This window comes from Amyelois transitella, chromosome 8 (genome assembly GCF_032362555.1).
Source record: "Amyelois transitella isolate CPQ chromosome 8, ilAmyTran1.1, whole genome shotgun sequence".
In the NCBI taxonomy this organism is placed as follows: Eukaryota; Metazoa; Arthropoda; class Insecta; order Lepidoptera; family Pyralidae; genus Amyelois; species Amyelois transitella.
This window is the reverse complement of record NC_083511.1, coordinates 10,863,496-10,890,559: the sequence shown is the minus strand read 5'-3', so window position 1 is coordinate 10,890,559 and position 27,064 is coordinate 10,863,496. Positions and strand designations below refer to the sequence as shown.

The window sequence follows — 27,064 nt, the reverse complement described above, 5'->3', positions numbered from 1 at the left end:
AATTGTGTTCTCAAGTTATTGTCAGTCAGTACTTACACTGAGTGAGGCAAGCAAGGCACTTGTAATGATTTTATTTTTTACAAATTACAAGAAATTCAGTGTGTAAATTAAACAATGGAAGTGTTTAATAAGTTTTATTCGTCGGTTAGCAATACAGTATCGCAATTGTCGGGTGTCTTGCCAGGGAATCCGGTCACGAGAGAGTTTGAGGCAACGCAATACATAGCCAGCGCTGGTCCAGGTATATTATAAACAAATTCATTGTTCTTAGTCATGTTTAGATTTCGACACAGTTTCTCAACAATCGAATTACATTTCAGGTTTGCTATGGAAGATATATAAGGGCTATAAAAAGTCAACGAAGCAGGAAGCGTCAATATTTGTTTTTGAGAAGAAACAGCTTGAAAGATGGACAAAAGCTGATAGAGATATCATGTTGGACACTTTAAAGCGTGGTATTGTACAGCTGACTAAGTTGCGACACCCTCAAATTCTTACCGTGCAACACAGCCTTGAAGAAAGTAGAGAGAGTTTAGCGTTTGCTACCGAACCAGTTTTTGCAAGTCTTGCTAATATTTTAGGCAATACTGAAAATATGCCTCAGCCTGTTCCCAACCACTTACAGAATTACAAACTTTATGAGCTAGAAATAAAGTATGGATTGATGCAAATAGCTGAAGGTTTGGCATTCCTTCACAATGATGTTAAACTTATGCACCACAACATATGCCCAGAATCAATTATAGTCAATCAGCAAGGTGCATGGAAAATTTTCGGGTTTGATTTCTGCATTGCAAATCAGAATTCCGCAGGAGCTGCTCCGTATTGGCTGTTCAACGAATATTGTCAGGCGATGCATCCGTTAACTCAACCTTTGTTAGACTACTTGGCTCCTGAATATATCTTGTCGGCATCGCATTCCCCTGCCAGTGATATTTACTCTCTCGGAATGATGATATATGTGTTACACAGTACCGGATTTCAAACTTTAGGGAACATTGGCAATGATTATATGAAATTCAAGAGATTCGCAAATGAGTTGAGGAATTTGCCTGCGTCTCGGTTGTCTTGTGTGGCTGACGGGCTGAGGGAGTACGTGAAATTAATGCTTAATGTTACTCCGGAGTTGAGGCCAGACCCACATCAGTTTCTAAAGGTACACATATTGGCACATTTTTTTTTTCACTTTCAATGTTTTTTTTTTTTAATTTTACCAATGGTATTTAATGAAAAAAGGTTACTAAGTATGTAAATACTTTATTTTTGGTTTATTTAAAAGAGCACATCTACAGGAAACGATATAGTACAAAGGCACAAAGGCGGACTTATCTCTGATTGGAATCTCTTCCAGCCGACCTAGTGGTTTTGCTCACTAATGTTTCTAGCAAACCAATAGGCTTCCAACTGAGTGTATTTAATTGAAGTTGTGGTTTTATCAAAAGATTAAATCCAATGGAATTTCAAAAACCATTCCTTAGGTGAGGTTTACAAAAGCATATTATTTATAGAATGTACCTAATCCAGTCACATTTTTTTTATTTTATGATTTATGAATTTTAAGTTTATATTTATATTGCAGATACAATATTTTGAGGATGTTGGGGTGAAGACCTTGAATTACTTGGACTCATTGTTCCAATGGGATAACCTCCAAAAGTCTCAGTTCTACAAGGGACTCCCTCAAATCATCCAGAAGATGCCGCATCGGATATGTATCTACCGGATCCTTCCGTGTCTAACGAAGGAATTCATCAACCCTCCAATGGTTCCTTTCGTACTTCCAAACGTTCTTCTCATCGCTGAGAACTCGACAAAGGAGGAATACATAAAATACATACTCCCCGTGTTAAAACCCGTGATGGTGATCCAAGATCCGATTCAAATTTTACTGATTTTTATGCAAAAGATGGAGTTACTGCTGAAACTGACCCCCGGGGACGAAGTGAAGAGCGACATATTGCCGATGTTATACAGGGCTTTAGAATCCGATGCACAACAAATACAGGAGTTATGTCTATCTGTGTTGCCAACGTTTGCGTCTTTAATAGATTATCCGGCCATGAAGAATGCGTTGTTACCGCGTATAAAAAAACTGTGCGTGAATACCAATTTTATTTCTGTGCGTGTGAATTGTCTGCTATGTATAGGGAAATTGCTGGAGCATTTGGATAAGTGGTTGGTATTGGACGAGATTATACCGTTTCTGCCGCAGATACCGTCGCGGGAACCGGCTGTGTTGATGGGTATTTTAGGTGAGCAATTTTCACGTTTCTGCATCTGTTAGTGATAAAGTTATAAGATGAGCCTTCGTAGCATGGACACTAGGGTGGGTCGATTTTCAAATTTTTTTGATAAAGATCATGGGTAGGTGTTTAAAGTTGCGTTATTATCATACTATTACAAAAAAAAATATTAAAATAAATATTCGATATACCTTATAGCCCTCAAAAATTGGTATTTTCCGCCTATATTTCAAACGCTTTCAAATACTTTAAAATGCTTTTTTTAACTTATTCTGGTTTTAGTTTGGTCTTATAAAGATGATTGCATCATACAAAATCAGTTTTCTACATACATAATTCTAAAATTTCTAAGTGGGTAGATACATTAGGTACAATATTAACGGCTTTGATGGTACCTACGCGTAAATAAAATACTAACGACTATAGACCTTTGTGTTATCGTTGTGCTAATGATTTTCGATACTTTATAACGAAGTTTTAGCTGGAATATATTACATTTCCACTAAGTTAGTTTCCTAGTATTATTATTTTGGGATTGTGTCGTAATACTTGCAATTAGTGACTTATAAAATGAGCGAGCGAAAATATCTCATAACACGAAGTGCTATGGACTGTCCTACGAGTATATTTGGAGCACCTGCAGAAATTAGTGTCCGACCGAAGGTCTATTTTTGGCCGAAGCCGAAGGTTTATATTCTCTCAGCACTCAGTAATTAATTTTGTTCAATATTGTCTACAAGCTACAATTAATATTAAAATTATTTCAAAACCTCAATATTGAAGGTTTATATATTGACTGTCTCATATAGAAGTTGATGTTATATCATATAAAGATGTGCAAGAACTTGTGCGATTAAAGAAGAAGGCATGGCTGGATTTGTTAGCAGCAAAAGCTAACTTAAGAATGCAAGAGGTTATAGATGAAGATGTGAATGAAGCACGTAAGGAATATAAAAAAATGAAAGATTTGGTTAAGAAAGCTGTGATTAGAAAGAAAGAAGAGTATAAAGAGGAATTTGACAAAAGACTTTCAGTCAAATCTAAAAGTATTCTGGAAATCCGTAAGTTCAGCCCGAGGAAAAACTATAACCAGAGAGCTGACTAGGATCAGATGCCAGGATGGTAGCGTTGTGAAAGGAGAAGAATGTGTACTAAAGATATGGAAGGACTCTTTTGAAAGTTTATTTGAAAAAAGGAAGGAAATAAGAAAGATGTCTACTATAGCGAAGAAAAAGAGAATGAGATGGAAAGTGAAATTGAAATGTTCGAAATTGTGGAAGCACTTAAGAGTATGAAAGCGGGTAAGGCTGTTGGGTATGATAGAGTGTCGGTCGAGATGCTAAAAGCAGGAAAAGGCGTCGTAGCAAGACAGTTGTACTGCCTTTTCAATTTGTGTTGGAGAAGCGGCCGAGTACCAAAAGATTGATGTAAGGCTGTTATCGTGCGACTTTACAAAGGAAAAGGGTCACAACTGTACTGCAAAAATTATCGTGGTATAAGCCTGCTTAGCGTCGTCGGCAAATTGTATGCTAAGGTATTGATTAATAGAGTCAGGAATGAAACTGATGGCAAAATATGGGATGCTCAAGCGGGATTTCGAAAGGGAATGGGATGTACTGATCAGGTCTTTTCTTTGCGGTGCATAGCCGAAAAGTTTTTGGCCAAGAGTCAAAAAATCTATTGCACATTCGTGGATTTGGAAAAGGCCTATGACAGAGTTGAGAGGAATGAATTGTGGTCAGCACTTTCTATGCATGGGGTGAGCAGTCTCTTGATACGAGCACTGAAATCCTTATATGTCGACTCGTGTGCTTGTGTCAGGATAAACGGAGCGCACACTGAGTGGTTTAAGATTGAGAAAGGCGTTAGGCAAGGATGTGTTGCGTCACCGTGGCTGTTCAACCTATTTTTATGGAAAGTTGTTTGACAGATTTGAAAGAGTCTGAAAGTGGATTAAGGATGAATGAGTTACTCGTCAAATGTCTGCTCTATGCCGACGATCAGGTTATACTGGCGTCATCAGCGGAGGAGTTACAGGAGATGGTAAACTGTATGCATGAAGCTTTAAAAGAGAAAGGAATGAAAGTGAACGTAAGTAAAACTAAAACACTGGTTTTTGAAATGAAGAAAGAAATGACAGCATGTAATATTTTGATTGGAGGAGGAAAAGTTGAGCAAGTGAAAGAGTTTGTATATCTAGGTTCAAAGTTTACATCAGATGGCAAGTGTGATAGTGATATTGAAAGGAGAGTGAACGCGGGGAACATGGTGAATGGAGTTTTGCATGCCTTTATGAGCAGTCAAAAACTATCCAAAAAGGCTCGGCTGGCTGTGCATAGGGGCGTGTTGGTCCCGACATTAATGTATGGGAGTGAAAGTTGGGTATGGCAAAAGAAGCACGAAAGCAGAATAAATGCAGTGGAAATGAGAGCGTTAAGGAGTATGTTGGGTGTGAAATTGAGTGACCGGATAAGGAACAGCGTGATAAGGGAATGTTGTGATGTGAAAGAAGATGTAGTTACAGGAATAGAAAAGGGTATGTTAAGATGGTTTGGTCATGTGGAGAGGATGAATGAAAGCAGGTTGACTAAGCAGATATACAAGGAGTGTGGAGGGAAGGGTCGGAGTGGGAAGACCTAGACGAACGTATCTTGATCAAATTAAGGACGTCCTGGTAAAGGGTCAGGTCAAAAGTACCCGAAACCGCCGAGCTTGTATGAAGAGAGTTAAGAATGTGGATGAAGCGAAGGAAGTATGCAGAGATCGTGGCAAGTGGAAAGAGGTAGTCTCTGCCTACCCCTCCGGGAAAGAGGCGTGATGTTATGTTATATGTTTGCATGTATGTGTATGATATATCATAGAGATGGTTGGTTTAGAGATAAATAAACGTAGTACGGACTTGTTTTGATGCATGCAATCAGCAATGTGATATTTTGACAGTGACTCCCCGCCGCCTCATGACTTTGGTAACAGTTCATTCAATCTCGACGGTCGCTCGGACCTTCGGCGAAACCTTCGGCTTCGGTCGGGTTTTGGGCCGAAGCCGAATGTTTCGCCGAAGGTGGAATTTTTGGCCGAAGGTGGCCGAAGCCGAAGCCGAAGCCGAAGCTTCGGTCGGACACTAAAATTAATATAAATATGTTACCCACAATAGCAAAGATAATAAACCATATACTTCATGTGAGGTTGCTGCTTAAAAAACTGCTCAGGAAAACAGTTAGCAGTATCTAATTGAAATCTGCGCTATTGTACTCCGCGACATCGAGAAAATTCGGGTTTCAACTTCTATTCCAATTGTGAGTCCAAAACGTATTAACGAGCTTATGAAAAAGTATAATGATGAATATTTGAAGCTTATCCAATATCCACAAAGCAAGACATCTGAAAATTATACACGAAAACTGGCAAGTTTTAAAGATACTGCTTTGTCTCGACTTTTTGATATAGCATCATGTAAATGTCAAATAATAACATAGTGCACCTGCATTAAAAACGATAAAGTACCTGTAATTGAACGAACATTTTTATTAGATCAAAGAACTGAAAGAAGAATGATGATTTCAAGAATAGATCACAATGAAACAAAAAAAAAATTATTCAAAGGATTGAGAGACATCAGAAAATGCAAGAAAGAAATTCAAACTATAGTGAACCACAACCAGGACCAAGAAATTGTTCTTTAAAAAGAAGAAATAAAGTTGCAGAAACTGTTATGAATAGGTTATTTGACACTATTGAAAAAATGCTACGAAATATCAGTTAAAACAAGTTCTTACTAGACAACACGCGTTTTTCCGAAGAGAGCCAGTTAAAACTGTTCCGACCAAGGTCAAAAAGGTGTCTCTGCAAGAAAAATGGTTGCCTTTGTAACTCAAAGTGCCACGATAGTTTGTCTTGTAATAACAAGTAGATCCTCATCCTTTTTATAAATTTAAGATTGTTTAATTTTTATATTGTATGACAGAGTTGAGAGGAATGAGTGTCTTAAACCACTCAGCTTCGCGCGATAATAACGGCGTCGCGCGTGCCATGATACAGAGACAGGAATTTACATAAAGTCTAATTCTCTCTTGATTTTATGTATAAATGTATAAATAATTAAAAAATACAAATATCCACCTTAAGAATCAAACCCAGTATTCCGATAAGATATTCACTTAATTGACCTGAAGACCTAAAGTCTAATAACACTCCTCAATATTCCAGGGATATACAAACTGGCCCTCGGCCACAAGAAACTGGGCATCACCAAGGAGGTGATGGCCACAAAAGTCCTACCGTTCCTCATCCCGCTGTGCGTGGAGAACGGACTTACCCTCAACCAGTTCAACGCGCTCATCACCCTGGTCAAACAGATGATAGCCAAGGTGGAAACCGAGCACAGAGCAAAGTTGGAACAACTGAACTCAATACAGAACGAGTCCAAGTATGTTATTCAAGATTTTTGTGTTGTACGCAAGTCGCCTGAATGCCGTGTGGTACCCGGTTAATAGAATAGAACCATTCCATTTTTATACCATGGATGTCGTAAAAGGCGACTAAGGAATTGGTTTATAAACTTGGCTCATTTTTGTAGGCGCCGGGCTAACAGTCTGACATTTTTTGTGTCTCAATTCCATCATTTGGCCGTACAGCTGAACGTCGCCTATCAGACATTCAAGACTGTTAGCTATGTTTACCCCGCAACAAATATAAACGTGATTACATATGATCACATCTATATGTATATACACGATAAATTACATAGTTAGATCTTGAATTATATAATATCGAAGATCCAGACTAGGTGTTATTAATTAACAATTTTTTTTTCAGAGTAATGGAACACGCCCTATCATCTACTTCTGACACCCTGGTAGCGGCGCCGGCGGTACAAACGGACATTGACAAAATGTTCTCCGGCTTAGGGCTAGACACATTCACATTTGGCAAGACTCAAGAGAAAGCTGATCCCGCTATGGCCAGTGTTGGAGATGGGTCGCTCACGATGGAGGATAAACAGAGGTAAGACTTGTAGCAGGAGTGATAGTTCGGGCTGGAACGCCACCAAAGGGAAGATCTTCAGCCAGGCTGGTGTGATGCCTGGGGAACCGCGCGACAGACGGTGTTGTGTCTGGTCGTATTTATGTTCCAATCTGTGAAATCTTTGCTTGCGCGATTTAGACTCTTCGCTGTTATTGGCTGATATCGTCGCGTGATTGGCTGTTATGACTTGTGGCGTAGGGACGTCGCAACAGACTCTTTTTATTTAATTTTTCGATACTTTGTATTAGTGAATAGATATTTATGCTCCTACGGTGAGGGATAATATCGTGGGGAAACCTGCACATTCAGGAAATTGGATGTGTAACCATGTTCGACTCAATACGGGTTAGGTTCTCGTGCAAAGGTTGCGGAGGTCAGACGCGAATCGTAGCCCGTAGCCCCCAAAAAGAAGAATCCCAAGTTTGTAAGGATATCCCTTAGTCGCCATTTACGACATCCATGGGAAAGAGATGGAGTGGTACTATTATTTTTTCTATTTGTGCCGGGAACCACACGGCACCCAAGTCCAAGTTTATTTTATGAAAATCATTAATTAGCCACCACCCCATAAGTACTCAATGAGCTATCCACATTAAACTGTAGGAAGTTAATGTGTTTCTTTTTTACTAAAGTTACATAAAAAAAAATAGTATTAATAGTTAAACAAATAAACTAAAATTCAATATATTTTTTTTCTGTATTCTGCAGGCTTGCACAGCAACAAGAAACGGTCAGAAAATTCTCTCAACAGCCCCCTCCGAAGGCTTTAGCGGCGCCACCGAGACAGCAGCCGAAACCTGTGGACTTAACTAGTTCCCTCCTACAGTCCAACCTGACACAACTCACTAACAAACCGGCGTCAGCGACGAACAGGCCGAATTACAACATATCGTCACCAACACAAGGTTATATGTCACCAACACAAAATTACACTTCACCAACACAAAATTACACATCACCAACACAAAATTACACTTCATCAACACAAAATTACACTTCACCAACACAAAGTTACACATCACCAACACAAAATTACACTTCACCAACACAAAATTACACATCACCAACACAAAATTACACTTCACCAACACAAAGTTACACTTCACCAACACAAAATTACACTTCACCAACACAAAATTACACTTCACCAACACAAAATTACACATCACCAACACAAAATTACACATCACCAACACAAAATTACACTTCACCAACACAAAATTACACATACCAACAAAGCGCTCCACCAGGGTTTGATACACAATTAGCATTAACCGAAACGCAATTAGGATGGTCGGGAAAGAATACAAATAACACGACGAATTACAACAGCAAATGGGCTAGTAATCAAGAACAGAAGAAACAGGATTGGTCAGCGTTTGAATCCCTTCTGCCCAACAGCCAATCACAGAGTAGCAATCAGAGTAATAATAATGTCAAAAAGTTGAATAGCAGCGAAATGGTGGATTTGTTGAGTTAGAATAATTATAAAGGATTTCTAGAGTGCGCAGTAAGGATGATGCATTTTGTTTGCAGTAAAAAATTACTTATTGAGTTATTTATTCGACTGCTTACAGTTATTGGTTTTAAAATCTGAAGTCTGTGTAAGTGACGTAAGTGTAAATAAATAAAATAAATGTATACGGGACAAATTACATAGATTGAGATTAAGTCTCGAAGTAAGTTCGAAACTTGCATTACGAGATACCAACTCAATGATACTATATTTAATAATAATACTTATATTGATAAACATTCAAGATACAGGGCAATAAGAAAAAGTTCGATTCTCATCTTGCCCTGGCCGGGATTCAAACCCGAGACCTGTGTCGCTGACAAACACACTACCGCAGCGGTACAGACGCCATCGAAATTTGCGTACACCTTAGTGTTGCAAGTATACATCGAATTTTCAAAGAAATTCCTATTTGTCCGACTTTATTGGAAATTTTCGATGCACTAACTATTGTAACACTATGTGGTGCCTTTGTCCTGTTCTGATATATTTTATTTAATTAAATAACACATTATAAAATGTACATACCATTACTATGTAATTTCTATTTAAATACCAATATTTGTCCGTTTGGTGAATAAGGAACTTTTTATTCCTTAAATAATAGCACTGTATATAGTTTTAAAGTTTATTATATCGGTTCTCCAATGCTTTTGGCCATAATATAGAGCTCGCAATATGTTATTTAAAAATTAATAAAAAATTTATTTCATTTAATAAATCCGTTCCTATCTGTTGATTGGAATTATATCAAAAAATCTATTTGTATAAAAACAATTAGGAATTTGATTCTTTTGATGCTTCTATGAAGTTTCCTTTTAAAATTGTATGTATTCAATAGTATTTATTTAGTTTGTAAATATTTTTGTGATATTTTATTGATAGCCAATATGGCCGTACATAGAAATGAAAGACGGTCGAATTTTTTAATGCATTTCAATGCATCAGACGCTATTTACTTATTATTATTATTATATACTTTAAACACACTAGCAGCTCATTAAGCTGATGCGTGTGAATTTTGATGCTTGGAGATTTTTAAAGTTTGTCTAGCCGATTCTTAAAACAATTGACTGAAGGAGCAGTTATGACACTCGTAGGGAGCTTGTTCCAGTCTGTAACAACACGATTAGGGAGAAAAATTTGAAGTGGATTCTTTTTAGCTTTTGTGCGGCATAACTTTAACGAGTGACCCCTCAGCCGCTTATTGGTAGAAAGTTGAAACAATGCTCGAAGGTCTGTCACATCATAGTATCCTGTGAGTATTTTATAAGTTTCAATTAATGCGTCTCAATTAATCCTCTGCTTCTTCGCGTCTCAAGTGTTGTCAATTTTAATTCTTTTAATCTACACTCATATGACATATTTCGCAGTGATTTTACCATCTCTGTAGCTCTACGTTGTACATTTTCAAGAAGTGTTTTATCCTTCTTAAAGTATGGGTCCCAGATCACATACCCAAACTCCAACAATGGTCTTATATACGTTTTATATATTTTCAAGAATATTTTTGATGTGAGAGTCATAAACGATTTGCGAACAAGATACAGCATAGAGTTTGCCTTCTTGACAATATTAACTATATGTGTCTCCCATTTTAAATCACTGGTTACTGTTATGCCAAGGTCTTTTTATGAGTCTACAGAGGTTAATTCTTTATTGCCCAGATAGTATTAGTTACGAGGATTCTTCTTCCCCATGTGTAAAACAGTACATTTGTCAGCGTTAAGTGACAAAAGCCAATCTTTGGTCAAATCAGAAATATCGGTAAGCGCTTTTTGTATTTCTGTAGATTGCAAGTTGGGATTGCCAAAGAATTTCGTGTCATCAGCAAACAGTGAGAGGGGTAACTGCAAAGTTTGTTTTAGATCCGTCAAATATAGGATGAAGAGGAGCGGTCCAAGAACGGAGCCCTGTGGGACACCACTGAGTACAGCTCGCGAACTTGAAAGGATAATGCCCACTCTGACACAAAAATATCTGCCAGTCAAAAAATCTTTGATCCATACGAATAGTTTTCCATGAATGCCTAGATGTTGTAACTTATGTAAAAGTCTCTGGATAGGCACACGGTCAAAGGCCTTTTCGAAGTCTAAATATAAAACATCAGTTGGCATACCACTATCATGGTTTTTTATCCATTGGGATAAACATTGCAGTAAATCAGTTGTTATTAACCTTTTTGACACAAACCCGTGCTGTTCATTTATAATGATGTGTTCTTGAGATATAAATTGTCTTAATCTTTCTGCTATGATTTTCTCCATGGCACGACAAACAATACTAGTCTGGCTTATTGGCCTAAAGTAAGCAGGAACTAGTTTATCTCCCTTATTGTAAATCGGAATCAGCGTTGCCAATTTCCATTACCAACTTCCATCGATTTGTTCATGATTGCAGCTAATGTTTCAGCCAGATTAAATGAGCATCTTTTCAGTAGAACAGTGGGAATACCATCTGGACCTGCAGATGTGCTATCTTCAAAGGACTGTATGGCGTCATGTACAGCTTGAGAAGTGAACTCAACTAGTTCAATTGAGTTTCCAATTTGAGGCATAACAATGGGAGGCATTGGTCCATCAGGTTCTTGAGTATTACTGCTTTCAAACTGATCTGCAAAAAGTCCTGCGATGTCTTGGGGTTCTTCAACCAGTTCTTGCGATTTCCCTTTTACGATATTAGGTACTGATACTTTTGAATTAAGCTGTTTTCTAATGTAACCATAAAATGCCTTGGCGCCGTTAAATTTTGCCACATTTCAATAATGTTGTTTTCGTTGATTCTCATATTAATTTGTAAATGCGTATTGATTTTGTTAAAATCAGCATTCCGATAATCCAATAAAATACTCTTAGATGCGACTTTATTGCTGTTATTAATAACTTGTATTTTGGATAGTAGCACGAGGTGGTCGCTTTTACCAATGGGTGGGAGCTACTGGATATTAGTTACTAGGTTTTCATCATTGCATAGTATGAGGTCCAACAGAGATTCTTGATTGTTGCGTTTACGGGTGACTTGAGTGATAAGTTGGGAGAGATTACTATTGGAGTACATAGTGACAAAGCTTTCGTGTAATTTATCCAGTTTATTGGTAATTATTAGGGGCCATTCCAACTTAGGCAAGTTAAAATCTCCTATTATAATGACATTTTCTTCATATGCAGCTTTTTCTATCATATTCAATAGGATTTCATCTGTATTTTTAAATATATTTGAAGAAGGGCGATAAACACAGGCCATAAGCAGCTGAAGTTGTCCGTATTGTACATCTGGCCACAGTGCTTCTACTTCTCTGTGATAATAACTGGTATTTTCTTTCACCCTGATCGGAATATTGTTGAATTCGTTCACATCCTCTACCATCTCTGCCGTCTCTGTCCAGGCGACAAAGTGTATACACATCGATGTTTACAAGACTGTCAGCAACCTTAAGTTTTAGATGTGTTTCTGTTATAAATATAAATGAAGGTTTGTATTTGTTTACTTCAATTGGAAAGAGATCGAATTTTGCCGTTAAGGAAGCCAGGTTCGTGTATAGTATGGAGAGCTCGGTGACATTTCGGTGTACTAGATTTTTGTAGTAGATACAATTTTGGGTACATTATTTATGTATTTAATAGTTAAATTTTGTTCGCCTTTTTCTATTCTGACTGCTAGCTCTTCTCTTAGTTTTTTGAGTTGGTCCCGTTGATATGGTGTCAAGTCAGCCTTTACTTTGATAGAACTTGGTAGCTTGGCTTTATTTTTTAATACACCAATAGCACTTTGCTTATTGGAAAGTACTACTTTCATAGGGCGCGGTTTTTCAGCAGCAGCGGTCGGTTTACCCAAACGGAAGATAGTAATTATCTCTGAGCTCGCGGTTGGTATTGATGCCAGCGCAGTAGAGACCTGATCCTTATCATAAGATTTTCTTTCTTCAGGCAGCCTTAGATTCAGGGATTCCAAAAATGATAAGATTGCGGCTGCGGCTCTTTCTTTCCTCCATTTCGTTAATTACAGAGTCTAGATTGACTATGTTAGATTGATTCGCCTGCAAATCTAGCACTTGCTGCTGAAGAATTGCAACCTGCGTCTGCGTAGGTCTGGTATCTGTCTGAGGCCTTCTTCGCAGTCATCACAAAGATATGACAATTTCTGAGTCTGAAGGGAAATCACACGCATCTCGGTTGCAGATAAACCACTACATTTATTACATATAAGACGCTTGCAGCCTTTACAAGTAATTTTAGGAGATTTATCATCAATTTTTAAATTACATTTGAAACAATGCGCTATTGTTATAATATTTAATACTATTGGTAGATTATTCTCTTGATGGCAACACCGATTGTCTATGGTAATTATAAAATATTGCTTTAAATGTCAAGCAATATCTTTCTCACAGCAGTTTATACACGTATCGTCACTAATTCACGGCAATTAGTAGTTCTATGCACAATTTACAACTTAATCTCCAAACACTGCTCTAAAACAATTGTAATAGTTCACTTTTTACGACTATTTGAATTTTTATGACAGAGCATCAATTTACGATGTTGAGTAAGTGACAACCGAAGGTAGAATGCTTACTGCAAATAAAATAAAAAAACTGTCTCGAACTATGTGTCGTTTTTCTAAGATATGATTTTATTTCTCTGTGTCAATTTATTCACAAAGTCATAGTTGTTGATATGTACTGGCACTGGTTTTTCATAAGGCAATCTGAAGTATACTTCTAAATGGAGTCAAAATTTATATATTATCTTATACAATTAATCAAATATACCTAATTAAATAATATTAATTATTTTATAATAAAAAAAAAACTATTCTAAATTACAAACTAAAACTAACTAACTTTTCTTTCTTCAGGCAGATTGGCCTTAGATTCAGTGATTCCAAAAATGATAAGATTGCGGCTGCGGCTCTTTCTTTCCTCCATTTCGTTAATTACAGAGTCTAGATTGACTATGTTAGATTGATTCGCCTGCAAATCTAGCACTTGCTGCTGAAGAATTGCAACCTGCGTCTGCGTAGGTCTGGTATCTGTCTGAGGCCTTCTTTGCAGTCATCACAAAGATATCACAATTTCTGAGTCTGAAGGGAAATCACGCAGCCTTTACAAGTAATTTTAGGAGATTTATCATCAATTTTTAAATTACATTTGAAACAATGCGCCATTGTTATAATATTTAATACTATTGGTAGATTATTCTCTTGATGGCAACACCGATTGTCTATGGTAATTATAAAATATTGCTTTAAATGTCAAGCAATATCTTTCTCACAGCAGTTTATACACGTATCGTCACTAATTCACGGCAATTAGTAGTTCTATGCACAATTTACAACTTAATTTCCAAACACTGCTCTAAAACAATTATAATTGTTCACTTTTTTACGACTATTTGAATTTTTATGACAGAGCATCAATTTACGATGTTGAGTAAGTGACAACCGAAGGTAGAATGCTTACTGCAAATAAAATAAAAAAAACTGTCTCGAACTATGTGTCGTTTTTCTAAGATATGATTTTATTTCTCTGTGTCAATTTATTCACAAAGTCATAATTGTTGATATGTACTGGCACTGGTTTTTTATAAGGCAATCTGAAGTATATTTCTAAATGGAGTCAAAATTTATATATTATCTTATACAATTAATCAAATATACCTAATTAAATAATATAAACTAATATTAATTATTTTATAATAAAAAAAAACTATTCTAAATTACAAACTAAAAACATAATTATTCAAATTTTGACCCCTAGGAAGGGTTCCCATCACGCAGGCAGCATTCCCGGGCTGTATTGCAATAGCAAAACGCTGCGCAAGAAAGCTGCCCGCGCGAGGGTCACCTGTTGCCTCCCTCAGACGTTTGCTGAGCGCCTTCTGAAGCTCCCGCGCGCCCTTGCCCCAAGGACCAAGTGTCTCGACATCAAACGGTACGAACTCGTACTGGTTGCCGAGACAACTGTATTAATTGGTCTTGAAGCGCTCCCGTCTTCTTCAGATTTTCTTTGAATTGCCGAAGATGATGAAAGAATAGTATGTTTAGATTCTACTACAAGTTTGGGGAGTGCTGGTGTTGAAATATTCTGCTCAGGGCATTTTTCTACAGGAGCATTTATAAGTCCGTCTGGAAATGGGGTCGTATCTAAAGGAACGGAATCCATAATAGTAGGACTAGATAATGTTTGGATTTCTTCACAATCAGTAGCGTCAGAATCGTGTGCTGGTGTTTCTGCATTTTGTTGTTGTTCATCCGCTTCATGCGGTTGCGGTCTGTCTGTGACATCTGACTGAAAAGTCTGTCCGTGAAAATATCCGGGTTGTAGGGAAAAATACCGCGTTTCCTAAAAGCCGCAGTTATGTTAATAGGTGTCATAGCCCTAGCATACGCGCCGCCAACACATTCAGCCACGTTATAAATCGTCATTGAGGAGCCAGGATGTCTTAGCATCCATGAATCAATTGCATTATTATAAAAAACTTTGAATGGTCCATTAAGTCCTACGTCAAGAGGTTGTAATTTTGATGTAGTGTGTGGGTGCAACGTGAGGACCGTTACTCCAGACGCTTTGGCTAGGTTTAAAGCTTCAATTGACAGATGGGACTCATGGTTGTCAAAAATCAGCAGAGCTGGATTTTCAGGAGTTGCATTCGTATGCTTAATGAAATGTTTCATTACTTCTACAAATAATTGCGATGTCATCCAGCCCGTCTTATAAGTGAGTCCTAGTGTGCCAGGTGGGACACCGTTCAGCATGATATCTTTCAGGTTTTTACGGGGGAAAACCATAGCGGGAGGTAAGTTTTGACCCGAGGCACAGACTATTGCACATGTCGTAACTAATGTGCCTTTCTCCCCACTAGTGACTTTTGATAGATTGTTTGGCGGCCTTTGAACAGTGGTAGTAGCAGTCGCATCTAGATTGTAGATGCGACAACCATTTCCAAAAGAAGGATGTCGTTCCATTGCAGTCTTCAAATTGGTAAAAAAAACTTTTTACCGTTTCTCGGTTAAATGCAGTAGCACGTGCGAGGCTACATGCCTCAGACTTTTTTACAGACAAGTCGGAGCGTCGTCTTTTAAAGCATCGAAATCATTCCTTCCATGCCATTTGGTCCTTTCCCCAACAATCTGGGACTGCTATACCATTAATCTTGGCCATTTGATAGGCTACCTTTCGACAATCTTTAACAGTCAAGCCGTACAACTTTGAAGCACATTCCAAAATGTAATGTTTTAATTCCACTTCTTGCGTCTTTGTAAATATGGAGCGGTTCTCGTAATTTGGTGTTAGCCTTTCATCCATGAGCTTACAAATTGGGACTTGCAGGTTACGTGTAACGTATCTTCTTAAAGTTGGGTACGCGATTTCTAATTCTTTCGCTACTTGTCGAATACTCACTCCTGCCCGATGTAATTTTAATGCTTTTAACATTGTTTCAGCTGTTTGCTTGCTCTTTTTCTTGACGAGTACTTTCACACGTGGCATCCTGAAAGAATATCTATTGTTGGTGAATATTTCAGATTTAATTTATTTGGCTGACAACAAAAAAAAAAGGAAATTGCCTTAAAACAGAATATTTACGTCAAAGTCAAAGTCAATACACAATAAACCAGATAGTGGTACACAATTAACTAGGTTCAATGTGGACCACTTCCAAATGGTTCATTGAGAGACACACCGCATGTCTTATGATAAATAGACACATAACGATACATTTTAAAGCCAAATAGACACGTAATTACATGCAGTAAAGAAGAAAACGCAACAAGGAACACTAATCCGGTTAAAAATCGAAGAAATCAAAACAAAATACTTACTCTTTAGGGATATTTTCACAATAACACTTGCAGTATGTCCTCCTCTCACGGGATCGCTGCTCAAACTAGTTTGTAGAAAGGGACACCAAGTACATACTTGGTACTAGGGCTTGAATATCGGATCATTTTTCAATTCCGGAATTGAGTTCTGATATTAAGCAATCCAGTTCCGGAATTCCGGAATTCCGGAATTTGAAGCTTCCTTCTAAAATGGCATACAACTATATTATAATGAAACTAAGGGCTATTGTTATAAGTAGAAATAAAAAACCATTAAAAGAGCTATTTACTTTAATAAAATTACTAATTAAATAAAAATTACCCACAGCTCAGATAGACTTCTGTTGGTAATGAAATTTTAAAAAAGTTAGTGCATCTAAACTGTTGTCTTTCAACGAACTTCTCACACGGCTACAAACGTTTGAAACTGCTGAAAACGCGCGTTCAGCCTCCACACTGGTAGGTGGAATTGTTTTTAAATATTCGAAACATTTAGTCAGATATTGACCTCTTCCGCCGCCGTTTTCAAATACCGCCATTTCAACTCTTAGCAAACTTTCCAGATCAATATTTGTTGTTTTCTTTTTACTTTTCATAGTAACTCTTCGTCTCTGAATAGTTTCTTGTAATTTTTGTTTCATACTCATTCCTTGTGCTTCTTCATTCACGTTTTCTTCAGCAGACTTCTCACAGTTTTCTTCTTCCGGGCTTAGTGAATCGTCCAACCTTTTAATTATTTTCACAATTTCTTCTAACATTTCGTTGCTTGTCGGTTTAGAAAATGTCTCACGGTCAAAGTTGTCTTCGTGATAATCTTCTGAATCGTAAAGATACACCAAAACAGATGCTATAGGGAGACGTCTTTCCTTAATGCGGTTCCTAAGGCTTTGTGCCAGATTTTTGCTAATGTTACCGTTTTGGTTACTATCTAAAGACTTTAACATGAATTTAAGAGCTGTATCGGCCGTCATCAAATCAGCGTCTCTCTGACAAAGCGACTCTACAGTTATCTTAACGACATGAAGACTTTCGTGTAAAGCTTTAAGTACTGCTACTGCTTCTTCATTGACAGGCACTACTATGTCTAAGTCTAGAAATCCTTTGGTGATAGCAGACCTGAGCTTTAAAAACCTTTCAATCATATCGCTTAAACTTGACCATCTAGTTTTACAATCAAGAATGAGGTTCAGTTCTTTTCCATATTCTGCTACTACGTATTTTTGTATGGCTTCATTTTTTAAGCTTGATTTTCGTACTGACCTGACCAGCTTTCTAATCTTTTCAATAACATTTTCAAAGTTTAATTGTCTTTTTTCCATTTCTTGCTGTACAGAGGCCCCTTCAATCTCAAAACCTCCAATTTCTTCGTCATCTTCATCGTCATTATCTTCTAATATCTGATCTTCATTTTCTACATATTCAGAAGCAGATATATCAACAATATCAGTTATATCCATGGCCACAAAATCCTCCTGTCTCGTTTCAGTATCACCTCTTTCATTATATTCACTGTTTTCTTTTTTATATAAGACATCAATCACTCCTAACTGTAAGCCATGAGCCAGACAAATTTGATGGTAGCCCTTGTAATATCGCCCCATTTTAACCATAACTGCAGCCCCATCAGATGTTAAGCAAACAACGTCTTTGTCCAAATCAACAGCAAATTCTTTAAGATGTTGTTTCAAGTAATGGTATGCTGTTATTGCAGGCATACTGCCTACAATTCTCACAAGGCCGAGATTTTTGAAGTTATCCTTAAATTTATCGGAGTGTAAATTAACATTCATGTAACGTCTATTGCGGATTGATGTATACTCATCAAGCGATACAGAATATCGTCTTGTTTTATCTTGTGAAATTTGCTGTCGGAGTTGTTTTTTTAAGAATTTGTGCTGATTAAGTACAATGTCTCTTATAGCGCTACCAGACGCCGGCAAATTATATCCACATTTGTGGAAAAGATCTCGAAGGTCTTCAGATGTGCAAAATTTACTGAAAGGAATGCCATCAAGAGCGGCCATCCTTGACACTTTTACAGCCAGCTCTAGAGATGTGTCAAAAAAGGCAGTGATCATTTTAAGCTTTTTTGCTGCTCTGGGCATGCTGTTGCTGGTGCTAGGAGTAACGGAAGTACTACATTGAGTTTCTGATTGAGACAGCAAAAGGTTTTTTTTCTCTTTCAGATCAATAGCGTGGGTAGATTTCAAATGTACATGCAAACCTGTTGTCGCACCACCGTGGCATTTTAAAATTTTAAAGCATAATTTGCATTTACCGGATTGCCCATCTTCCGCCCTAAGAAAATGGTTCCAAACTGATGTGTCCGCTTTCCTTTTATTAAATTCCAAATATTGTGCGGGTTTTGATAGTGACCTGAAAGTAAATAAATTTCTGACTAATACATACTTATAAGATTTCGTATCGATAGAGAAAGAAAAGCTTTGTTATAAACAAATTGTGCCATTCTTTACATATCATGCGACTATATTCTGTAAAATTATACGCCGATTTAGAATATTAGTAGTATAAAAACCACCCTATTCGAATTCTCAAATGAAAACTCAATGGCGACTAAATAATATAACTTATGCCCGCTCTACGCGTTCGTCCGGCATCGCCATGAATCGATATACATTGCCTACTTTGTATGTAGTAAAAACACGGCTCATTTTAAAACGTAAGTAATGTAAGTACGTTAATTCGGCAAAAAGTTCGCCGAATGTGTTGAACGCGGATTAGGTCTACGTGCCGCGCGAGCGACTGAACAGCAGCGCGCGTGGCTCGAGGTACCTACGGCTCGGTTGCTTAGCAACGCTGTCATGTTCGCGCGTGCTGCGAAGGCGGCATGCCTAGCAACACGATAATATTTAGGTGCGGGTGCGGGCGTACGTTATATACGTGCAATACAATAATCAAACTGAGATCTATTAATGACCAGAAAATAAACCTGATAATTGTGTTATTTTTTGCATGACTATTCTGATATACGTTTCAAAACCCAATTTTTTTTGTTATTTAGTAGTAATTCGCAACAAACTAAGCAATGGCCAATGGCCATACATTGAGTAGTACGGAATAGCAAGTTTCAAAAGTTGCAAACAAATAATGCCCGTTTCCGTCACATTCACATTTCACCAATAAGCATATAAATAAAACATTTTACATTGCATGCGCAAGCAAAATCAAGCAAAAACCCTGGATGCTATAAACACCACCAGTAACCACACACGTAGACTTACGGTTTCTTAGTCACTTCTTTTCTTACGACTTTGTTTTTGCCAAACATTAGGTTGTCTCTGCGTCCCGTATATATATTACATACATACGAAGTGAACCGTTGTCGACCAATGAAATAAAATCAATATTTTACTTAAAAGTGAACAAGTATTGAATGTAGTTAATTCTGTAAAATAAGAACTTGAAACTTACATTTTAAATGTATTTATTACACGTTCGATCGTTCTCGTTCGCGTGTGATTCTTGTAACGATCCGTATTCAAATGGCGGCGATGCGGGCGGATCGGCCAAACCGAAGCGACAGTTGATCGGCCGGCGCCGGACGTGCCGCGCTACGCGGACGTGCCGCGACTCAAGCTGCGTTTTTATTTTATTTTTTTTCAATATCGAAATACCGGTTTTGCTCATCCAATTCCGGTATTTACAAACGATACTGAAATATGTCGGAATTCCGGAATTTTGTTAAAACCGGAATTCCGGAGCTCAAGCCCTACTTGGTACGTGCCAAACCGTGCGCATACCGACGGAAGATACATATCTTCCGTCGGTATGCGCACGGTTTGGCGACGTCGCGTTTAGTAGCAATTTAGATGGTTCATTGTGACTGCCTGGTTCATAGGTGAACTACCTACCCTATGTCACAAAAAATAAAAAAATCGAATAATCCTTGGATGACATTGAACTTGCTGGCGCGCATACATGATCTAGGTAATTTTTCCTTGAAACTACATTTATGTGAGCACCAAAATATGTAACTTATTAATAAATCTTTGTACTTCCAACGGTAAATAGCAGCTGACGATAGTGATAATCAATATGGCCGGTAAGGATTTCGGTAATTTCTTTAAACAGCAGTACTTGGCTTCCTGGGTGATAATTAATTGAAAATTTTATATATTCTTGGCTGTGCTCAATTCACTATAATTTCGTCTTCTAACTGTAAATTCAGAACAATAAAGGAAAATAATTTTAGGAAAATGTATTTGACATGTTATGACAGACATGTCATGGATGTCTATTTTTTCTCAATTTATTTCTCTGATATACCTAAATAATAACATAAAAAAAATTATTATTTAATATTTTTCCTTTAACATCAAATTTTAAATACGGTCAAGAATAACTGTCTGCTTATTAAAAAAAACTGCCAACATGCTTCGTAGAAAATATCAAAGTTTAGAAAAAATTTCAAAGTCAATCAACGGATAATCATAATCGGATAAAATTTATGTCGTCTATATTCAGTGCAGTATTATTCTCCCAGAAGAATATCGGGAACAGCAACCCGATTACGAGCGTCGAAAATGTCGTGCTGAGGTGCAACTACGTGTACAAATAGAAATTTACATCTATTAGCATGTTGTTCGTCGATAAGATTTAATTTATTAAGATTTGTATACCGACCGACTCTATTCATATTGTTATATCATTTCATACATTCCTTTATTATGGTGCAATTAATGAGGGCAAACGGCATTTTATTTAAAAAAAATACAGGTTATATTAGAAAAATATTTATTATCGACTATTACGTATAATCTTATAGATTTTAATATTATATCTTATTTTGCTCTAAGCGATTCGACTCTGTTGTAGAAGAAATATTTTTATTAAAAAGTTTTATTTTTGTAGTCATTGCATTTGTCTATTTTTTTTTTATTATTTTGGCCTACAGCAGAATCGAATGTATCCAACTATATTAATGTATGTACAACTTAACTTCTGGTAACTCTGATCGCTACTGGCAACTAAGTATAGATACCCAAAAATCGAATTATTTTTTCGATATATATTTACTATTTAACCTATAAGAATAGAAGAAAAAGTACCTATTTGTTTTTACAAAAAAGTCAATTTTCGATTAAATTACTTGAACTTAAATTGCTTCTAACAATTGTAGCTGCCATGGCGGTCGCAAGCTACAGTGACTAGCAAATAAACCTGACCCTCTGTCGCGACAACAGAATGGTCAGTTTTCTGTGCCTTTCACTGTACTAAGCCTACACACAGAGTAACTAGAAACTTATTTATAATTTTATTTATAAACTCGGATTGTACACAAGTGATCTCTTAAATAAAAATGACTTAAATATCTTAAATATGCCTTAATTTATTCAATTCTTAAATAATTACTGGTAAATTAGATCCAATGAAGGAATAATACAAAACCAGTATTATTTGTGCATTGCAAAAACATCACAAAGTATAAAATGCTGTAAGATGTAAACCGATTATCTTTAATTGACTGACTTACATCAGTCAATTTGGGAGAGGGAGGTCGACTATGTAATCAGCAGACTAAACATCTTTAAAAACACTAGTAAGTGGGTAGACGTTTAAAACTGTCAAAACTTGTCTTACGCAATAAATAGATGGCGCTAGTGTGTGATTTAAATCAAAACCAGAAACATCAAAAACTGATGTGAATTGGTACAATTAAAAACTACCGTTGCCTCCTAAAGGACGCTATGAAGAACACCGTAGCCGTCACCATTTGAAGTATACTCGCTGTAACGAAGCAAGTCTTCAGCTCGTAATTCCTTACCAGCGCCCATATCATGATGAAGGTGGCAGCGGCCGTGTTAGCGAAGGTGATGGTGGCCGTAGATGAGAATTCGTTGAGTGTACTGTTGTAAAGAGGCTGTTGGAGGATCGAAGATACGGCGGTGGAGGAAGCGGCTACTACGCACCAGTAGATCAGGAAGCTCATGCTTCTGGATAGAGTTATACCTGGAAGTGATAGGTTTATTATTTGATATAGTTTACATATAATCATGTCTTTACACATAACGTTTTAAAGCTATAGGCTCTTTCAACCCTTTACGAAGTACCCCTTCAGCGTTTAAGACCACGTTAAGCTACTTGGTTTATAGATAGAATTGAGATTTAAAAAGTGACACGTTGCTAGCACATCGCCTTAAAGAAGAATCCAGTCCACCACCCAATATAAATTTAATTTTGTATATTGGTATGTTGTGGAAAAATAAATCTTTTTTTCATTTCATTTCATTTCAATCCAAAGTTTATTAGCCTTTCCCTTATTTTTTGCAATCTGCCTGGGAAGAGAAGCAACTGGCATACACTATGTTTTTCTTAGCTACCATACCAGCATGGAAGCTTAAACTAGATGAATATTACCTATTCCTTTAGCCTTCTTTTACGACATTCATGGGAAAGAGATGGAGTGGTCCTATTCTTAAATGTCGGGAACCACATAGCCGCTTTGAATCATTGGGAAATTTGCAAGTATGTATTTTTACTTACCATAAAAGGAGACAGCTCCAATCACACAGCATATGCTGCACAATCTAGCCTTCTGGTTGAAGGTCTTGGGCAGCATCACGCAGAGAAGAATGAAGCAGAGAGCTAATCCGTGGGCCACTGTTACCATCTGGGACACCTAAAAGAGAATGACTAATTAGACGAACATTAAAAAAGACCAGAACTGACAAAGTTTTAAACCTGACAAGGTTCAGGATAAAGCTGCTATATTGGGGTTCCTCAAGGGTCAATATTTGGTCAATTTCTTAGTGTAATTTAATTAATACACCTGTTTTGCGGTGACATGCTTGTGTGTGGACTCTGATTATTATGTGATCGACACCCAGATGAATGCGTCGAAAGTTGAAACAAAAGACGTTCTTTTATAATTTCGTTTCGTTCGTTTCATAATTTCTATTACGTAAAAAGAAAACTGATTTCTGCTAACTGGGAAGGTAGGTAACTATTGTAAGTAGGTCTAGATAAGTTCCGTTACTAGTTCTAGCTAAAAGTTATTGTAGTTACTTATAAGTGTACGTACTCCCCAAATATTCAGCGCAGTATTTTTCTCCCAGAAGAATATCGGGAACAGCAACCCGATAATGAGCGTCGAAAACGTCGTGCAGAGGTGCAACATCGTGTACAAATAGAAATTTACATCTATCAGCATGTTGGCCACTGTTATAAAGTGCTTCTTCAACATAGCCGTCCGCCTTGCAGTACCTGCCGTCATATCCGCAGAAAACACCAAATTCTCATCGGGGGCATTCACCGTAGTCTCCCTATACAACGGCTGGGGATTCTGCGCATCTCTGTCTATACTCTCCAATTCTTGATAAGCCCCTATTCTACTGTAACTAGTTATATCCAAAGTTCCAAAGTCAGAAGAAAATCTATTGTTGTCGTTGTACATTTCACTGAAATCAGAGGAGAATCTTCGCTCGTTCGAAATTGCTCTTTCGCGTTGTTGAACAACAGGATCTAAGATTTCTTTAGCGTTCTTTCTTGAATTGAAAACGACAACATCCGTTGGATCGTCTTGAGTGCTTGGACCTTCAGTGGCTTGCGTGATCGTAGGAGGTTCGCTGTGACCTTGATTTGAAAATATTATCTCATCGTCATCTTCAACGGCATCAATTATTCTCCTATAGGTGGTTCTGATAACTTTTTCTATGTAAACAGGTCTGGTATAAGCTGCTAGGAAGAAGCAGTTTTGCATTAGCAGGGCTCCGTAGATCATGACGACGACGTCCCCAGGGTATTTGGTGAGCATGTAGCCAATTATGATCGGGACTATGCAGTTTCCGATAGAGGGCGCTATCCTGACTAGCCTCTGGGCCATAATCAGGTTTTCTCTGAAGTAAATCGTAATGATAACTTCTGTCTGCTGGCCCGTTAGTGCGCAGCCCATGCCTGGAAATAAAAAGTTAAAAAATTGGTAGTAGGTAAAATATCGCGTGGTTATTACGGAAATATTTTCAGTAAACTCTTAAGATCAATTCACATGGGATATTATACCTAGTTATATAGGTGGTATACGTCAGTCAGGTTCCTAACTTCAACTTTTCCATGAACCCTATCTAACCTACAAAAGCAGTAAGTCTGGTTCGCACTTTTGGAGGGAAGAAAGAAAGAGTTATGTTTGTAGGTAATATGTAACGCAATGTAGCGAAGTACCGACGCAGAAATCGTGGCAAGATGGTAGATGTAGTCTTTGCTTCTCCCTCCGAGAAAGAGGCGGGACTAATGTATGTACTGTCAAGATTATATTTTGTTCTATATTAATTCTCTGCCAAATACTTTAAGAGGTGTACCTACTACTACCGTTGTATTATTAGCGTAAATAAATAACTAAATGTTAGATGGTATGTGTACAGGAAAACGGATAGTTCTGAAATCTATACTTATGATTCATAATTTCTACATAAAAATAAAACTGATTTCTGCTAACTGGGAAGGTAGGTAACTATGGTAGGTATAGATAAGTTTCATAAACAAAAATATTATATCTAATCTTTTGTGAGCTAAAATACTAAGTCCGATTGGTTAGTACCAATTGAAGTGATACCTAGTACATTATAATAAGTAGCCTTTTCATTTAGGTACCTAGTAAGCAATCACCGATTGGATTGTTTTCAGAAAGCTATTGACGTACTTTTATCGCCCAGTGGTGATTGGGAGAGATGGAAATATACTGAGTCAACTTTTTTTAAACTTCCATGCAGCCCCCGTAACATGATACGCGCAGTTTTAAGCGAGCGATAAACTATAGCTGTACCGTTTTACGTCATAATAAAAAAGCGAAACAGAGATAGTGTCCGCGCGATAAAAACGGCGTCGCGGCGCGTGACATGCTATGGGGGCTGGTTTAGTAGCGAAACATAACATTTGTGCCAGTTGCTCTCTTCTTGCGCAGATGTTAAAGATTTAGATTTTTTTTTGGTGATGATAGCGAACTGTCAGTTGTCACTATCACAGAATCTAAATTCCATCGGCTTTAACGATTAATCCGTTGGACCGATTTCTATAAAATTTGGTGTGAATTTAATATAAGTAACTTGTTAAATGTGTTTAACTTATTAACCGAGATAAAAAAACAGGCCGATTTTCTTCTCAAAATTCCCACGGGAACATGAAAACCGGGTATTTTAGTGTAATGCATGCGGAACTGCGTGTAAAAGTTATTTAACTAGTTCAATATAAATTTAGCCCACACCTTTTCTTCAGACCGTCGTTAGACAGTATTGACTGTCAGACGCTGACTGGTGACGTTGAACCTATTCGACCTTGCTCGAGATACAAATAAAAACGTAAAGTACTTACCTACTTCGTAAATAACATGATCTTATTGTTTTATTGTAATAACAGTTTAGTTGTGGTCGAGACACTGTAATTAGCGCCATAAAAATATAGTTTATTACACTAATTTTTTCAGCAATGTTTATTACGTTATTACCTCAAATTAAATTTCAGTTTCAGATAATCAGAAAAATACAAAGCAGTTTTAACTTATATCTACTATTACAAAAAAACTTGTTCTATTTTCAAACAAACTACATAAACAATATTTGTTTTTCTTAAAAAGTACAAAACTTCAAAGTTAAGGATTATTTTTATGTTAAAATTAAACGACTAACCTGCGAAAAGTCCTGCAAATATATTCACGATTTGATCGTTGCTGTCTGCGTCTGTCGAATAACTAGATAATAGCACTCCTGCTACGGTGAGACACAGTCCCGCTAAAGCCATAAACCTTGGCATGTTGAAGATTTTCACCACGGCACGGCTCCATGACTCCAAAAGCAACTTGACCACTAAAGCTATAACAGGCACAAGGGCTATATCCACATCCCATAATTTGATTTTTTCGTCTTCTTCGTGACCGTCCTGACGGATTGCTTTAAGAATAATCAGTCCATACAATGTCACCAATGCCGGCACTGTTATGTGATAAACTACTGCGGAAAATACTATCAACCATCCGTAACCACCATCCGGGGGTGTCGGTCCAATTTCTGGGTGCGAAGAGACCACTCTATCCAAGTGCAAATCTTCGACACGATTATCCTGTCTCTCAGAGCGAGATACACCTGGAATTCTCCCGTCTGCCATGATTTTTATATGATTCACAATATTTTCATGACTAAAACGTGTAATGGACGATGAGTTATCAATCCACAATGGGTGTGTTATCTTATCATTATCTTTTTTGTAATCATTTGTTCCACATTTTCAAAATCACCGCCAATAGCATTCCGGAATCTCATAGGCTGATGAAAAACAACCTGCAGCCTAAATCTGTTTCTGAGGCCTAATTAAAGCTTTCCGTGTTACATAACGATTAATTATGAATTAAATAATAATTAAGTTTTTATACAAAAAGAAAAAATGAAAAAATATACATACATACAATATTCATAGATTTTCATAAATTTAGTTCTTTTTGACTATATTTCAA

The 27,064-nt window shown here is 37.2% G+C and overlaps 3 protein-coding genes across 4 annotated transcripts; 1 reads left to right on the top strand and 2 right to left on the bottom strand.

The window, feature by feature from the left end:
• The first annotated feature begins 15 nt into the window (after positions 1-15).
• LOC106137560 (SCY1-like protein 2) lies at positions 16-21,679 on the top strand. Its single transcript, XM_060945575.1, has 6 exons — positions 16-241; positions 321-1,156; positions 1,580-2,252; positions 6,450-6,669; positions 7,059-7,247; positions 7,977-21,679. Exons 1-6 carry the CDS (start codon positions 115-117, stop codon positions 8,746-8,748), a joined length of 2,817 nt encoding a protein of 938 aa, XP_060801558.1. The 5' UTR covers positions 16-114; the 3' UTR covers positions 8,749-21,679.
• Positions 16,935-20,327, bottom strand: LOC106136262 (uncharacterized). Of its 2 annotated transcripts, none has more exons than XM_060945577.1 (2): positions 20,038-20,327; positions 16,935-18,981 (listed from the first exon to the last, which is right to left on the bottom strand). In XM_060945577.1, coding segments are annotated over exons 1-2 (2,049 nt in total). In that variant the 5' UTR covers positions 20,040-20,327. The 2 variants fall into 2 exon arrangements, with proteins under 2 accessions (XP_060801560.1, XP_060801559.1); XM_060945576.1 differs by lacking the exon at positions 20,038-20,327 and adding an exon at positions 19,848-19,982.
• On the bottom strand, positions 21,344-26,806 carry LOC106136283 (uncharacterized). The gene is made up of 4 exons (XM_013336780.2): positions 26,244-26,806; positions 23,648-24,519; positions 23,110-23,245; positions 21,344-22,575 (listed from the first exon to the last, which is right to left on the bottom strand). Exons 1-4 carry the CDS (start codon positions 26,716-26,718, stop codon positions 22,289-22,291), a joined length of 1,770 nt encoding a protein of 589 aa, XP_013192234.1. The 5' UTR covers positions 26,719-26,806; the 3' UTR covers positions 21,344-22,288.
• Between the last annotated feature and the right edge of the window lie 258 nt (positions 26,807-27,064).

Coding starts and splice junctions, on each gene's coding strand:
- LOC106137560 (XM_060945575.1), top strand. CDS start 115: ATGGAAGTGTTTAATAAGTTTTATTCGTCGGTTAGCAATACAGTATCG. Junction 242..320: donor CATAGCCAGCGCTGGTCCAG/GTATATTATAAA, acceptor ATTACATTTCAG/GTTTGCTATGGAAGATATAT. Junction 2,253..6,449: donor TGTGTTGATGGGTATTTTAG/GTGAGCAATTTT, acceptor TCAATATTCCAG/GGATATACAAACTGGCCCTC.
- LOC106136262 (XM_060945576.1), bottom strand. CDS start 19,894: ATGTTTGGCAAAAACAAAGTCGTAAGAAAAGAAGTGACTAAGAAACC. Junction 18,982..19,847: donor AAAGAAGTGACTAAGAAACC/GTAAGTCTACGT, acceptor ATTTACTTTCAG/GTCACTATCAAAACCCGCAC.
- LOC106136283 (XM_013336780.2), bottom strand. CDS start 26,718: ATGGCAGACGGGAGAATTCCAGGTGTATCTCGCTCTGAGAGACAGGAT. Junction 23,246..23,647: donor CTGCGCTGAATATTTGGGGA/GTACGTACACTT, acceptor ATTCTCTTTTAG/GTGTCCCAGATGGTAACAGT. Junction 22,576..23,109: donor TGGAGCTGTCTCCTTTTATG/GTAAGTAAAAAT, acceptor TATCACTTCCAG/GTATAACTCTATCCAGAAGC.